General features: G+C 60.1%; 1 protein-coding gene across 2 annotated transcripts; it reads left to right on the top strand.

Moving 5' to 3' along the window:
- The first annotated feature begins 6,821 nt into the window (after positions 1-6,821).
- Positions 6,822-12,908, top strand: AQP12B (aquaporin 12B). Of its 2 annotated transcripts, XM_035306628.3 has the most exons (4): positions 6,822-6,984; positions 7,021-7,468; positions 9,785-9,901; positions 12,563-12,908. In XM_035306628.3, the coding sequence occupies exons 1-4, from the start codon at positions 6,862-6,864 to the stop codon at positions 12,760-12,762; spliced, it is 888 nt and encodes a 295-aa protein (XP_035162519.3). In that variant the 5' UTR covers positions 6,822-6,861; the 3' UTR covers positions 12,763-12,908. The 2 variants fall into 2 exon arrangements, with proteins under 2 accessions (XP_035162519.3, XP_003733324.4); XM_003733276.6 differs by having other exon boundaries at positions 6,822-7,468.
- The last annotated feature ends 301 nt before the right edge of the window (positions 12,909-13,209 follow it).

The raw sequence follows: 13,209 nt of genomic DNA, 5'->3' as shown, positions 1-13,209 counted from the left end.
TGGTGCCAGGTCTTATGTTTAAGTCTTTAATCCATCTGGAGTTAATTTTAGGGTAAGGTGTCAGAAAGGGGTCCAGTTTCTGCTTTCTGCACATGGCTAGCCAGTTTTCCTAACACCATCTGACAAAGGGCTGATATCCAGAATTTACAAAGAACTCAGATTTACAAGAAAAAAACAAACAAGCCCATTCAAAAATGGGCAAAGGATATGAACAGACACTTTATGACATATATGAGGCCAACAAACATATGAAAAACTGCTCATCATCACTGGTCATCAGAGAGATGCAAATCAAAACTACACTGAGATACCATCTCATGCCAGTTAGAATGGCGATCATTAAAAAATCTGGAGACAACAGATGCTGGAGAGGATGTGGAGAAAAAGGAACACTTTTACACTGCTGGTGGGAGTGTAAGTTAGTTCAACCATTGTGGAAGACAGTGTGGCAATTCCTCAAGGACCTAGAAATAGAAATTCCATTTGACCCAGCAATCCCATTACTGGGTATATGTCCAAAGCACTATAAGTGTTCTACTATAAGGACACATGCACACGAATGTTCATTGCAGCACTGTTTACAATAGCAAAGACCCAGAACCAACCCAAATGCCCATCGATGATAGACTGGACTGGGAAAATGTGGCACATATGCACCATGGAATATTATGCAGCCATCAAAAACCATGAGTTCGTGTCCTTTTTAGGGATATGGATGAATCTGGAGACCGTCATTCTCAGCAAACTGACACAAGAACAGAAAATGAAATACCACATATTCTCACTCATAGGCGGGTGATGAACAATGAGAACATGTGGACACAGGGAGGGGAGCACTACACACTGGGGTCTATTGGGGGGAATAGGGGAAGGACAGTGGACAGGGGGAGCTGGGGAGGGATAGCAGGGGGAGAAATGCCAGATGTGGGTGAAGGGGAGGAAGACAGCAAATCACACTACTATGTGTGTACCTATGCAACTGTCTTGCATGTCCTGCACATGTACCCCAAAACCTAAAATGCAATAAAAAGGAAAAAAAAAAGAAAAGGGACTGAGAGGCAGGCGGGTTGGGGAGGAAGAAACAGAAGTATCTTTCTTTGTAGACAACAGAGTTTTCTACGTAAAAATGCCAAAGAATTGACAACAACACAAAGCAAAACTGGAACTAGGAAGCGGGTACAGCAGGGCCACAGGACACAGTGCCCGAAAGTCAGCTGCTCTCCCATAAACCGCAGTAAGTAACTGACATTTCAGATACAAACACCATCCTGCTCGCATTAAAAAAGAAACGGAAATAGGCAGGTATCAATCAAAATATGTAGAGGCTCTGTGTGTCGAAAACTACAGAGTTTCCGAAAATAATCAAAGTATATCTAAAGAACGGAGAGACAGTCTGCGTTCACGGACCGCAGGACTCAGTGCTGCTAAGACGTCCACTTTTCCTGGTCGGTGCTGTAGATTCAGTGCATTCCAATCGAAATCCCAGGGAACGAACCACACCTGCCTTGTCCTGCCGCCTCCCTCGACGCCTGCCCCTGGACGCTCCTTCCTAAGAGGTCAGCGGAAACCAGCCCTTTGGAAACACTTGCCAGACCCCTGACCCAGCAACCAACCAGCATCTCTTCCCAGTGAGACCGTGAACCATGGACTGATTTTGGCCGTGTGTCCTCCGTGTCACCTCGACATATACGGCCTATTTTTTTTTTTTTTGAGATGGAGTTTTGCTTTTGTTGCCCAGGCTGGAGTGCAGTGGCGCAATCTCAGTTCACCGCAACCTCCGCCTCCAGGGTTCAAGCGATTCTCCTGCCTCAGCCTCCCAAGTAGCTGGGACTACAGGCACCTTCCAACGCCCCCGCCTCCAGTTAATTTTTGTATTTTTAGTGGAGATGGGGTTTCACTGTGTTAGCGAGGCTGGTCTTGAACTCCTGACCTCAGGGTTTCACTGTGTTAGCGAGGCTGGCCTTGAACTCCTGACCTCAGCTGATCTGCCTGCCTCGGCCTCCCACAGTGCTGGGATACAGGCGGGGCCTACTATGAATGCGCTGAAATGGAAGTCTCCGCCCCAAAGGCATCATGGGACGCACGCAGCAGGCACGTGTGTTCGTGAATATTCATAGCTCCTCCGAAAGTCCGTTCCATCCTCGTAGGTGGACACCTGCTCAGCACACGTTCCTCCCGCTTCGTTCCTCCCTCTTCCCTCCCGCTTCCCCATCAAGGAAGTGCTTGTTTCCAGCTCCCGCTGGAGGCCACACTTCCCTGCCTGCACCAGCCAGGCTGCAGGTGGAACCCTCGGTGAGAAGTGAAGCTCTCCTCTCAAAGGTGGGAACGCTGTGCTCCTTCGGCCGGCATGCAGTACGGAGGAACGGGGTCGGAGGACTCACATGGCCGTAACCCGGGACGATAAGGCCTGCGGAGCCATCTCAAGGCACGTGTCTCCCAGGCACGGCACCCAGGCCCCTGGCCCCACAGGCCTCTGGTCCAGGTGACACCAAGTGGCTCCCTCTTTGCCAGGATATCCCCTGCCCCAAGGTGAGGGCCTCCTTTCCAGGCTCAGGGCACATGGTGACACTGGAGGGGCCCACAGCCCCCTCCCTGTCTGGCTGCCTTTGATAGGGCAGGTGGACGCTTATCCCACCCTGAGGTGTGGCAGCAGAGTGGCTGAGTGGTGGACACTCAGCCAGTCCCGGATCAGGTTGGGCCCTAGCCCAAAGCTCTGAGCCAGGGGCAAGGCTGACCAAGAGGGGTCCCCCGGCCTTCCAAGGGCACTTTCTTCCACCCCCAGTGACTAAGAGGACACAGAAGGCCGTGAGGTGGCCCCAGGTGATCCTCATGTGGGAGGGAGGCCTGTCCCTACCCACACTGGGATGGGCCCCCCTGATTGCCAGGCACCAGGGAGGTGGCTGGGGCAGAGTCCCCAGGGAGCTTTTGCACTGATTCTGGGGAGAGGAGGTTGCAGGTTGGACCCCTCCCGGATTCCACTGTTCCTCAGCAAACAGTCCCCTCCCTGTGGCTCGCTCTGTGCCCTGGCTCAGAAAGAAGATAAGGGTCGGCTTCCTTCCCAGGGCTTCCCATGTCCCACCCCAAAGCGTGGCTGTGGCTGCAGTTTCCTTTCTCCCAGGAAGACCTCTTCTGACCTGGCATTCCTGGCTTGGGTGGAGTCCACCCAGCTGCTGCCTGCTCCCTGCGGCGATGCAGCCCCTCCTGGGGGTCCCTCCAGGTTCTCTGAGGGGATCTCGGGAGGTGGGGCAGCTGGCTCCAGAGCAGTGGGAGTCCCTGCACAGCTGAGCGCAGGTGTCCTGGATGGGGCACCGTTCAGATGATGGGTGCGGCTCCTATTGGGCCCTCAGAGGCCGGCTCAGGGCTGGCCAGGGTCCTCTGCAGGGCAGGCTCCGGGGGCTGGGCCCTGACTCAGGACCACAGAGGGAGGCCTGACAGGGCCCTGTCTGATGGTAACTGGCCTCAGGCTGGCCAGCACTGGGCTCTGCCACCCTTTAGGACCTGGGCGCTGACCTCCTACTCAGGCAGACACCAGGGGCCCAGGAAGCTCAGTCCTTCCCTAGAGCCCGTGGGAGGGGCTGTGGGGCTCCACGCAGGGCTCTGGGCAGGGTTTCTGGGGTCTGAGGGTGGCTAGAGCCCGTGGGAGGGGCTATGGGGCTCCACACAGGGCTCTGGGCAGGGTTTCTGGGGTCTGAGGGTGGCTACGGCTGCTCACTCCCAGAGCTGTAGGATGGGGCTCTGGGCTGGGCAGCTCTGTGTGGGGCCTCCAGAGTGTGGTGTGGGCCAGGCTGGCTCCTGACCCGGGCTGAGGGGTTCTGGGCAGGCAGTGATGGCGGAGACTGGCTTGTACCTCCCCACACAGAGCCCAGCCCTTGCTTTCTGCCTCCAGTCCTGGCGCCATGACCAGGATCAGCAGAGCAGCTCAGGGAGAGGGGGCAGCATCCCAGGGGCTTGGAACCAGGCTGTAGTCCCAAAAGCATGACCTGTGCACCCCAACACCCCTGTCTTTTGCCCTCCTGGTGCTGGGGGTGGGCACAGCCACAGACGGAGGGGCTCTGCCAGAGGCTGAGGTGCCCAGCGAGTCAGGGCAGCCACCCTGAAGGGTCTACCCCTTTACCGGAAATAAAGTCTTCCTTCCCAGTTTACAGATGTGTCATTTATTCAGTGGATGTAGCTGACCTGGGGCATTTTAGGTATTTACCAAAAGCCATAAACGTTTGTGTCTATAAAAACAATGGGCCACAAGGCTAAGAGCAGCCAAGGACGGAAGTCCACCCAAATGTTCGTCATCAGAAAAATGGCCAGACTGTGGCTCTTCAAGACACGGGGTCAAGTCAGCAATGAAAAGGAACAAAACTCTGAAACGGTCGAGGGACACGGACCCCCAGGGACGATCCCTCCCTGAAAACAGGCAGATCCAGCCCGCACAGAGCTCATGACTCCATTCCTCTGCCGGCTCCAGGGAGAAAGCGGGAGGCTGGGATCACAGAACCCAGAAGAGTGGACCATCCTGCTGAGGAAGGGCAGGGAGGACCGGGAAGGACGGGCCCCACCGGGGAGACTCAGGCCGCTGACACGGGCACAGCGCACGTGCGCCCACGCTGAAGACGGGCGCGTTTCACGCTGTTTGCATCTTCTGGTTACAAGCGTGTTTTGCTTCTCTAGAATAAAGAAATAAGAGCTGGGAATGATATTAAATATTCCTTCTCAGGTTTCCTGCGTGTGGGGTAGCGTGGGCCACGCGGACCCTCCCTGCGGGAGCTCCGTGGGGGAGACACTGTGGGCCCAGTGTCCATGACACCGGGGGGAGGATTTCAGGTCTCGGGCAGTGTTGGATCACAATCTGAGGAATCTGTCTGAGCTCATTCTCCACAGGATCCCAAGAGGGAAAGCCTGGCTTTTCCCTGTGCGGCTTCCAGGAGGTTCCTCTGCTTCTCTGAGAGGGCAGGGCACCTGCGCAGGAGCAGGCACCTCAAGGCACCCAAGCCCTCCTGGAACCTGGGGTTCTCGGCCCCCCGAGGAGTGGCCAGTGGGAGGGGAGGGGGGCAGGCGGGGGCCTTCCTGTGGGACTCGCAGACCTGGGGCCTCCTCTCCTCCTTGGAGGGGACCAGACGCCTTCCCCACCTGGAGGAAGCTCTGGACCCCAGAACTGGAAAGGGCAAAGCTGAAACAGAATCACCCCTTGTTCTGCAAGCTGCTGCCTCTGCTGTGCCCTTGGGCATGCCCCTTTCCTCTTGGTCTCAGTCTCCCCAGCTGTGCAAGGAGGACACCAGCTGGGGCCCACCTGGGTTTGCAGAAATCAAAGGAAATCTAAGTCTCAGAGAAAGGGGAGCTGTGGGCCGGGCTGCAGGAAGGCCGTCAGGGGCTGGAGTGTCCCGGGGTAGAAGGAGAGGGCTGGGGGACACCCTGCAGGTCCCACGTGCTACACCCCGTTTGGCCGTGGCTGGTGTCCTAACGCTTGGGAGCAGACCCAGGGGACAAGAGACATGCTTCCGGGTGACAGGCTGCCAGTCTCGGGGCCCCCAGGGCTCATGTCCCATCCCCTAGGGGACCGGAGCTCTGGAAGTTCCCAGCCCCAGCTCTCTCCTTCCGAGGACTCCCAGGCACAGTGCCTTCTCCACGCAGCTGTGGGCAGCTGACCCTCTACAGAAGTTCAAGAGAACAGTGATGGCACTGTCAGTTTTCATCTCTGGGAAGCTCTTGCTTTTTTTTGAGATGAAATATCACTTTGCTGCCCAGGCTGGAATGCAGTGGTGCTGGCTCACTGGAACCTCCACCTGCCGGGTTCAAGCGATTCTCCTGCCTCAGCCTCTCGAGCAGCTGGGATTACAGGCATGTGCCACCAATTTTTGCATTTTTAGTAGAGATGGGGTTTCACTATGTTGGCCAGGCTCATCTTGAACCCCCGACTGGTCATAACCCCGCCTCGGCCTCCCAAAGTGCTAGGATTACAGGTGTGGGAAGGACTTTCAGGGCAGGCAGATGGGAGGGAGGCTGATGTGAGGGGTGGCCCCGAGTTCCCCGAGGTGCAGAGGCAGGGGCTGCGGCCGGCTCTGACCAGACGGGGACACAGAGCAGGTGCAGGAGGGTCTCACGCAGATGCGACCCCAGGCCAAGTCAAGAAGCTTGGGGGTCCTTGCTGAGGTGGGCACAGTGGAGGTGCAGGGAGCCAGGAATGGGGGGACCTTCCCATAGGCAGGGGACACAGTCCAGGTGCAGGCAACTAGGGGTTCTCACTCAAGGGAAGACACCAGCAGGTGCAGACAGGAGGGCGTTTCCCCGAGCCAGGTCATGGAACAGGTGCAGGGGCATGAGGGCCCCTCCCAGGCGGAGACACAGTGTGCTTCAATGGGGGCCTCACCACAGTGGGGCACAATGCCAGTGCAATAGAGGGGCCTTAACTGAACTGGGAACACAGTATCTGTGCAGGAGGCAGAAGTGGGGCCTTCTCCAGGCAGGGACCTGGAGAGGGGACCCTGGCTCAGAGGGGCCACAGCCCAGGTGCAGGGAACAGGTATTGTGGTCCTGGAGCCAGGAGCCCAGGTGGGAGTTGGGGAGCCGAGCTCAAGGCTCTGAGGAGCTGGGGCTGTCTCCAGGGTGCAGGGCTGGCCCAGTGTGGCCAGTGGGGCCAGGTGTGTCAGGTGCCAGGAGGATGCCAGGCTGTGAGGCGGGGCTCCTGTGGCCATCCTGGCTGTGCACCTGGGTGGCAGCCAGTGGGGCGGGAGCAGGGGCTACAGGTGTGGTGTTCCCAGAGGCACAGGTGCCCTCTCCCACACTCCTAGGTCCCAGTCGTGGGAACCAACCAGCCCCTGCCTGGTCCCCTCAGGTGTCCTGCAGGCACAGCTCCTCGCAGGACCTGGGCCGATGGCAGGTCTTAACGTGTCCCTCTCCTTCTTCTTTGCCACCTTTGCCCTCTGTGAGGCGGCCAGGCGGGCCTCCAAGGCCCTGCTCCCCGTGGGCGCCTATGAAGGCTTTGCCCGGGAGGCAGTGGGCGCGGCCCAGCTCGGGGCCTGCTGCCTGGAGATGAGGATGCTGGTGGTGCTTGGGCCCTGGGCTGGGGGCTTTGGGCCTGACCTGCTGCTCACCCTGCTCTTCCTGCTCTTCCTGGCACACGGGGTCACCCTGGACGGGGCCTCGGCCAACCCCACCGTGTCCCTGCAGGAGTTCCTCATGGCCGAGGCATCTCTGCCTGGCACACTGCTGAAGCTGGCGGCCCAGGGGCTGGGCGTGCAGGCTGCCTGCACCCTGACGCACCTCTGCTGGGCCTGGGAGCTCAGCGACCTGCACCTGCTACAGAGCCTCATGGCCCAGAGCTGCAGCTCGACCCTGCGCACGTCCGTGCCCCACGGGGCGTTCGTGGAGGCCGCCTGTGCCTTCTGCTTCCATGTGACCCTCCTGTACCTGCGGCACTGTTCTCCCGCCCACAGGGTGCCCGCCGTGGCTCTGCTGGTCACCGTCACGGCCTATGCAGGTGAGCAGTGCTTTCCCTTCCCCTGGGCCCTCAGGACACCTCCACCTGTGTGGCCTCCATGCACACCCAGGGGTGGGGGCTGCTGGCCCAGGTAGCCCACAAGAAGGGGCAGCGATTTCCTACGAACTGGCGGGTGGACGAGGGCCTGTGCTGGACACAGGGTGCTGTGGAGGAGCCTGTCCCCTACCAGGGCCATCCTTCCTGCAGTGCCTCCCCCACTCCCAGCTGTTCCTGGACCTCTCAGAAGTTCTGCCCCTGGGGTAGTTGGGACAGCCAAGGCAGAGGCTTCTGGGCCCAGCCCTGGTCTGGTGTGGGGGTCCCTGCACCCTCCGTCACCCCTTCTGAGTGACAGGTCCTGTTCCACCTGCCCCACTCGGCCTCTGTGGCCCCTCCTGACACCGAATCCTGAGATCCTGCTGCATCTGGGCCCCCAGTGGGACCAGGCTCTCAGGGTCCTCTCAGCCCCCGTGTGAGCTCCTCCTCTCAGACCATCTGTCTGATCCAGCCCCATGCCTGCCTTCCCCTCCTTCCACTCCCAGGAAAGCCTTTGCTTGGGAAGCTCCCAGGACAGGTGTCCACAGGGCGACAACTCTGTGGCAGGTTGCCCGGGCCTCTGTCCTGGGTGGTGATGGAGAGCTGCCGCCAAGGCTCCTGCCTCCTTGAGGCCCAGGGCGCCTGGCCTCAGGGACGGAGCTGCCTGGATCTGGTGTGCACCTGGGCGGCTGCAGGCTCCATGTCCCTGAAGGCCGTGACCCTCCCTGGGCCGGTTCCTTGCTCTTCCCTGCCCAAAGGCAGGTCCCTGGCATTGGTGGGTCCGGTGATTTGTGTCTGTCACCCTGGCCTGGGGCTGCAAGACAGTGCCCGACTGCAGCCGCCTTCCTGCATCTCACAGCCCACAGCCCTGTCCTCTCCTCTCCCTGCCGCTGTCCTCTGGGAGGACATCTCTCCCCATCTCCCGGTCTCTGTCTCTCCTGTCTCTCTCCGTCTCCCGGTCTCTGTCTCTGCCTCTCCTGTCTCTCTCCATCTCCCAGTCTCTGTCTCTCCTGTCTCTCTCTCCGTCTCCCAGTCTCTGTCTCTCCTGTCTCTCTCCGTCTCCCAGTCTCTGTCTCTCCTGTCTCTCTCTCCATCTCCCGGTCTCTGTCTCTCCTGTCTCTCTGTCTCCCGGTCTCTGTCTCTCCTGTCTCTCTCTCCGTCTCCCGGTCTCTGTCTGTCCTGTCTCTCTCTCCATCTCCCGGTCTCTGTCTCTCCTGTCTCTCTCTCCGTCTCCCGGTCTCTGTCTCTCCTGTCTCTCTCCGTCTCCCGGTCTCTGTCTCTCCTGTCTCTCTCTCCGTCTCCCGGTCTCTGTCTCTCCTGTCTCTCTCTCCGTCTCCCGGTCTCTGTCTCTCCTGTCTCTCTCCGTCTCCCAGTCTCTGTCTCTCCTGTCTCTCTCTCCATCTCCCGGTCTCTGTCTCTCCTGTCTCTCTGTCTCCCGGTCTCTGTCTCTCCTGTCTCTCTCTCCGTCTCCCGGTCTCTGTCTGTCCTGTCTCTCTCTCCATCTCCCGGTCTCTGTCTCTGCCTCTCCTGTCTCTCTCTCCGTCTCCCGGTCTCTGTCTGTCCTGTCTCTCTCTCCATCTCCCGGTCTCTGTCTCTCCTGTCTCTCTCTCCGTCTCCCGGTCTCTGTCTGTCCTGTCTCTCTCTCCATCTCCCGGTCTCTGTCTCTCCTGTCTCTCTCTCCGTCTCCCGGTCTCTGTCTCTCCTGTCTCTGCGTCTCCCGGTCTCTGTCTCTCCTGTCTCTCTCCATCTCCCGGTCTCTGTCTCTCCTGTCTCTCTGCGTCTCCCGGTCTCTGTCTCTCTCTCCGTCTCCCTGTCTCTGTCTCTCTTGTCTCTCTCCATCTCCCGGTCTCTGTCTCTCCTGTCTCTCTCTGTCTTTCTGTCTCTGTTTCTTTTTTTCTCTCTCTCACTATCTGTCTCTCTGTTAGTCTCTGTGTCTGTCTCTCTCAGTCCCCTGTCTCTCTTGAAGGCCACATCCCACAAGGTGGGGTGCTGGATTCTAGCATGGTTGTGGGGGACAGGAGTTCATGGAAGGATGAGACATGTGGAGGGTGTTTGACGCCCTGCGAGGCCCCCAGGCTGCTGCCCCTGACCCAGACCTTGGCTGAACCAGCCTCGCTGCCTTGTGTGTCCCTCGGTGCAGGGACCAGGTGGAGCCCAGGTGCTGAGAGCGACTCGCAGGCCTGCAGGCACCGGCTCTGGGTGTGGACTCTGGCTCTTGGGTCCCGCCTGGAGAGGGGCAGCAGGCAGGGCTGGGGACCAGGGTTGTCTGTTCTCTGCCCACAGCCGGGCCCCTCACGTCCGCCTTCTTCAACCCTGCCCTGGCCGCCTCCGTGACCTTTGGCTGCTCAGGCCACACATTACTGGAGTACATGCAGGTGTACTGGCTGGGCCCTCTGGCAGGTAAGGGCAGGGGCAGGGTGGCGTCCCACGGGCTGTTGGGGTCCAGAGCGCGTCCTGGTACGTAGGGTTCTCCAGGGTGGGGGTGAGGGTGCCGGGTCAGTGCTCCTGGGAGGGCTCTGCCGTGGTGTGTGGGGGAGGGCCTGTGATGGCAGATCTCACTTTGGACACCTTCCCAGCGCACAGCAGGCTGGAGCCAGGGGGCAGGCTGGGGACAGACATGGGCAGATGGGGACGGTGTCTGCAGGGGGGCTCCAGGTCCTGGGGACTCTCCACACACCTGATCCCGGCTCCCCGAGAGGGACTCAATCTGGTGACCCTCAGGTGACAGGGAGACCCACTTAGACGATATGGGGTGCCCTGCTGCACTTTGGGGCTGTGAGCGTGGGGGTGGAGCAGCCCCTTTGCACCCTGGGATGGCCCGGGAGGCCTCTCCGTTCCTGCACGGGCCTGGCTTCCTGCGGGTGACGAGGCCCTAGACTCTATCCTGCCAGGCTTCTGGGTGCTCTGCGTCTCCTGGCGGATCCGCAGCCCGTTTCCCCTGGGCGTCCACCTCCCATTCAGGCTGCCCTTCGCCCCCCGCCGGCTGCGTCCTCAGCGTCTCCTATTTCGGTTTATTCCTTCTTTTTGGTGGTCCCCGTCTCACAGTAGCTTCCTGAGAAACGGGATCTGGCGGGTACAGTTCAGACCCCCTGCGTCCGAAGCATCATATCCTGGTTCTGACCTGCACTTGAGTGTCACTGAGGCCTGGGGCCGAGTCCCGGGTGGGAGATCAGTTTCCTCCTGAGTTTCTCAGGCCCCACGCCGTGGCCCGGGGTGGCCTAACGGGCTACAAGGCAAAGGACCACCAACGAAGAGGCTTCACATGACAAATGTGCTCTCAGCCAGCTCCGGAGGCTCCAGATGGAGACCGGCACTGACAGGGTCCGCTCTCCTTGGAGGCTTCAGGGGGGCTCCTGCCTATTCCGGACTCTGGGGTCTCTGGCACCTGGGTGTCCCCAGGCTGGGAGACACACCACTGCCGTGTCTGCTGGCCGCCCCATGGCCGCCTCCTCTGTGTCATTGTCCCTTTTCTCTGTAGAGGGACACCAGTCATTGGATTTGGGGTTCACTCCACTCCAGTATGATATCATGAACTTAACTGATTTCATGGACCAGGCCCTATTTCTGACAAGGGCGCACCCTGGCTTCTGTGAAGGACGGGACTCTGGGGAAATACTCTTCCCTCTGCTGCTACCTCTTGCTCTGGAACTGCCTCCAGGGAGAAGCCCAAAGGGCATCTGGCACTTCTAGGAGCCAAGTAGGAAGAGGCTGGGGTCCCCTTTTCAGAACTGGCCTCCAGGCTTGGGCAGCCTGATGCTAGAATCCAGAAGCCTCCTCTAGAGAGGAACTGTCTCCTGCCAGGGCCAGGGAGGGAGGCACTGGCTGTTTTTATATCTTGGGGCTTTGGGGCTCCAGAGCTTCCCATGTGGAACTGCTGGCCCTCCTCCCAGGTGAGTCTGGGCTACCCATCCCAAGGGACCGGGTCCAGCTTCTGAGAGCACAGGGCATCTCTGGAACAAGTGGGTTGTTTCCCAGCTTTTGGCCCCATGGAGTGGGGACCTGGCCCCTACCATCCGTCCACGTTGGTCAGCCCCGTGCTGCGCTCCTGCGTCTCCTCCTGTCTGCCCTTCTGGGTGCTTGATGCCTCTGAGAGCCTCCCTTTCCTGTGATCTTACAGCAGCTTCAGGAAGCTGAAAAACAGGCTGATGTCCTCCATCAGCCTCCTCCACCCACAAGTTCAAAGTCAGCCTGAGCCCTGGGGAGCTCCGAGTTTGCAGGCAGGAGCCCTGTAGCCAGGCGTGGGCATGGGGCTGGCTCCCGGGGTGTGAGCAGCCACCGGTACCTCTTGGCTGCACCCCTGAGCAGGTCACCCCGCCTCCCTGGACCTGCCCTCCTGGGAGCAGAGATAGGACCAGCCTGGGCCTTGGAGGGCTGAGTGAGGGGCGGCGGCCCATGTCAGCAGGCTGTGGTCACAGAGGCCACTGTCAGGAGCCGCAACAGCTGCAGGTGGTGAGAGGCGGGTCCGCTCAGGCTAGTCCTGGTGGAGTCCACACCCGTGGGTTAAATCCTTAGAGGACTGGGGTCAAACTCAGAGACGATCCCCTCCCGACTTCCCAGTGACCCAGGCAGGCAGGGACGGAGGAGTCTCTGTTCCTGGGGTCTGGAAGGACGTGGACATGAGGACTCAGCAGGCCTTGCCTCCCACCCAGGGCTCCCCCATCTTTCTTGTCCACTCCCATCCCCCACCTCCATGCCAGTCCTCAGCCCTGCAAACAGCCACCCTGGACACCACATAAGGTCCCGGAGGAAAATGGCCACAGAGGCTCTGACAGTGGCTCAGGACAATATGGGGTGGGCATCCCAGTCACCTCTCCCAGAGCATGGTCCAGAAGTGCAAGGAACCCCATGGGCTTGCCCCATCCTGACGGCTGGCATACCCAGAGGGAGGGCACGACCAGGGAGGGAAGACCAGGGCCAGGCAGGGGCCAGCCTTCATGGGTCTTAGGGCCCTTGCCAGGCTGCCTGGCTCCCCTGTCCTGGCGCAGGCCTGGTAGGGAGTGTCCTGTCTGTCGTTGGGCCCAGGAGCCCCCCGGCCTGCCTGGGACCTGCCTTCTCTTTCAGGGATGGTCCTGGCTGTACTGCTGCACCAGGGCCACCTTCCCCGCCTCTTCCAGAGGAACCTGCTCTACAGCCAGAAGAACAAGTACCGAGCTCCCCGAGCGAAGCTGGCCGTGGCCTCCAGGGACACGCAGACAACTGCGAAGGCGTGCAGTGCCCAGGAGCCTGGGCGCAGCGGTGTTCAGGGGCCACACTCCAGCTGAGCGGCCTTGCTCTGTGTGAGCCCTGTGCCAGGGCCCTGCTTCTGGCTGGACCCTGGAACCCCCTGGAGCTAAGAGGGGATTTGGCCTCCCCTCCCCGGAAGCCGTTTGTCAATAAAGGATTCCTAACACCTGTGTGTCCCCAGGGGCCAAGAGGCTCCTGGACAGGCAGGCAGGGGTGTGCGGACATACGGAGAGGCCGGCCTGAGTCTCCCTCTCTCCCACGGCTCCTTCCCGCCTCTTGTTAGAGAATAAGCAGGAGAGGAAAGGGCAGGATGGAAGAGCTGGGGACTCCACCGGGTCCAGAGTCTGCAGAGAGGGTGCCGCAGCCCTGGACGTGCTCGGCAGGGAGCCCACAGCCCTGGTGGCTGAGACCCGCTGGGACGCTGAGGATGGCCAGGCCCAGGGCACCCAGTCCCACGGCCCCTGAGTCCGTGACCCTCAGGACCA

This window comes from Callithrix jacchus, chromosome 6, assembly GCF_049354715.1.
Source record: "Callithrix jacchus isolate 240 chromosome 6, calJac240_pri, whole genome shotgun sequence".
Taxonomy (NCBI): Eukaryota; Metazoa; Chordata; class Mammalia; order Primates; family Cebidae; genus Callithrix; species Callithrix jacchus.
The sequence above is the reverse complement of the archived record's forward strand: the minus strand, read 5'-3'. Positions and strand labels throughout refer to the sequence as shown.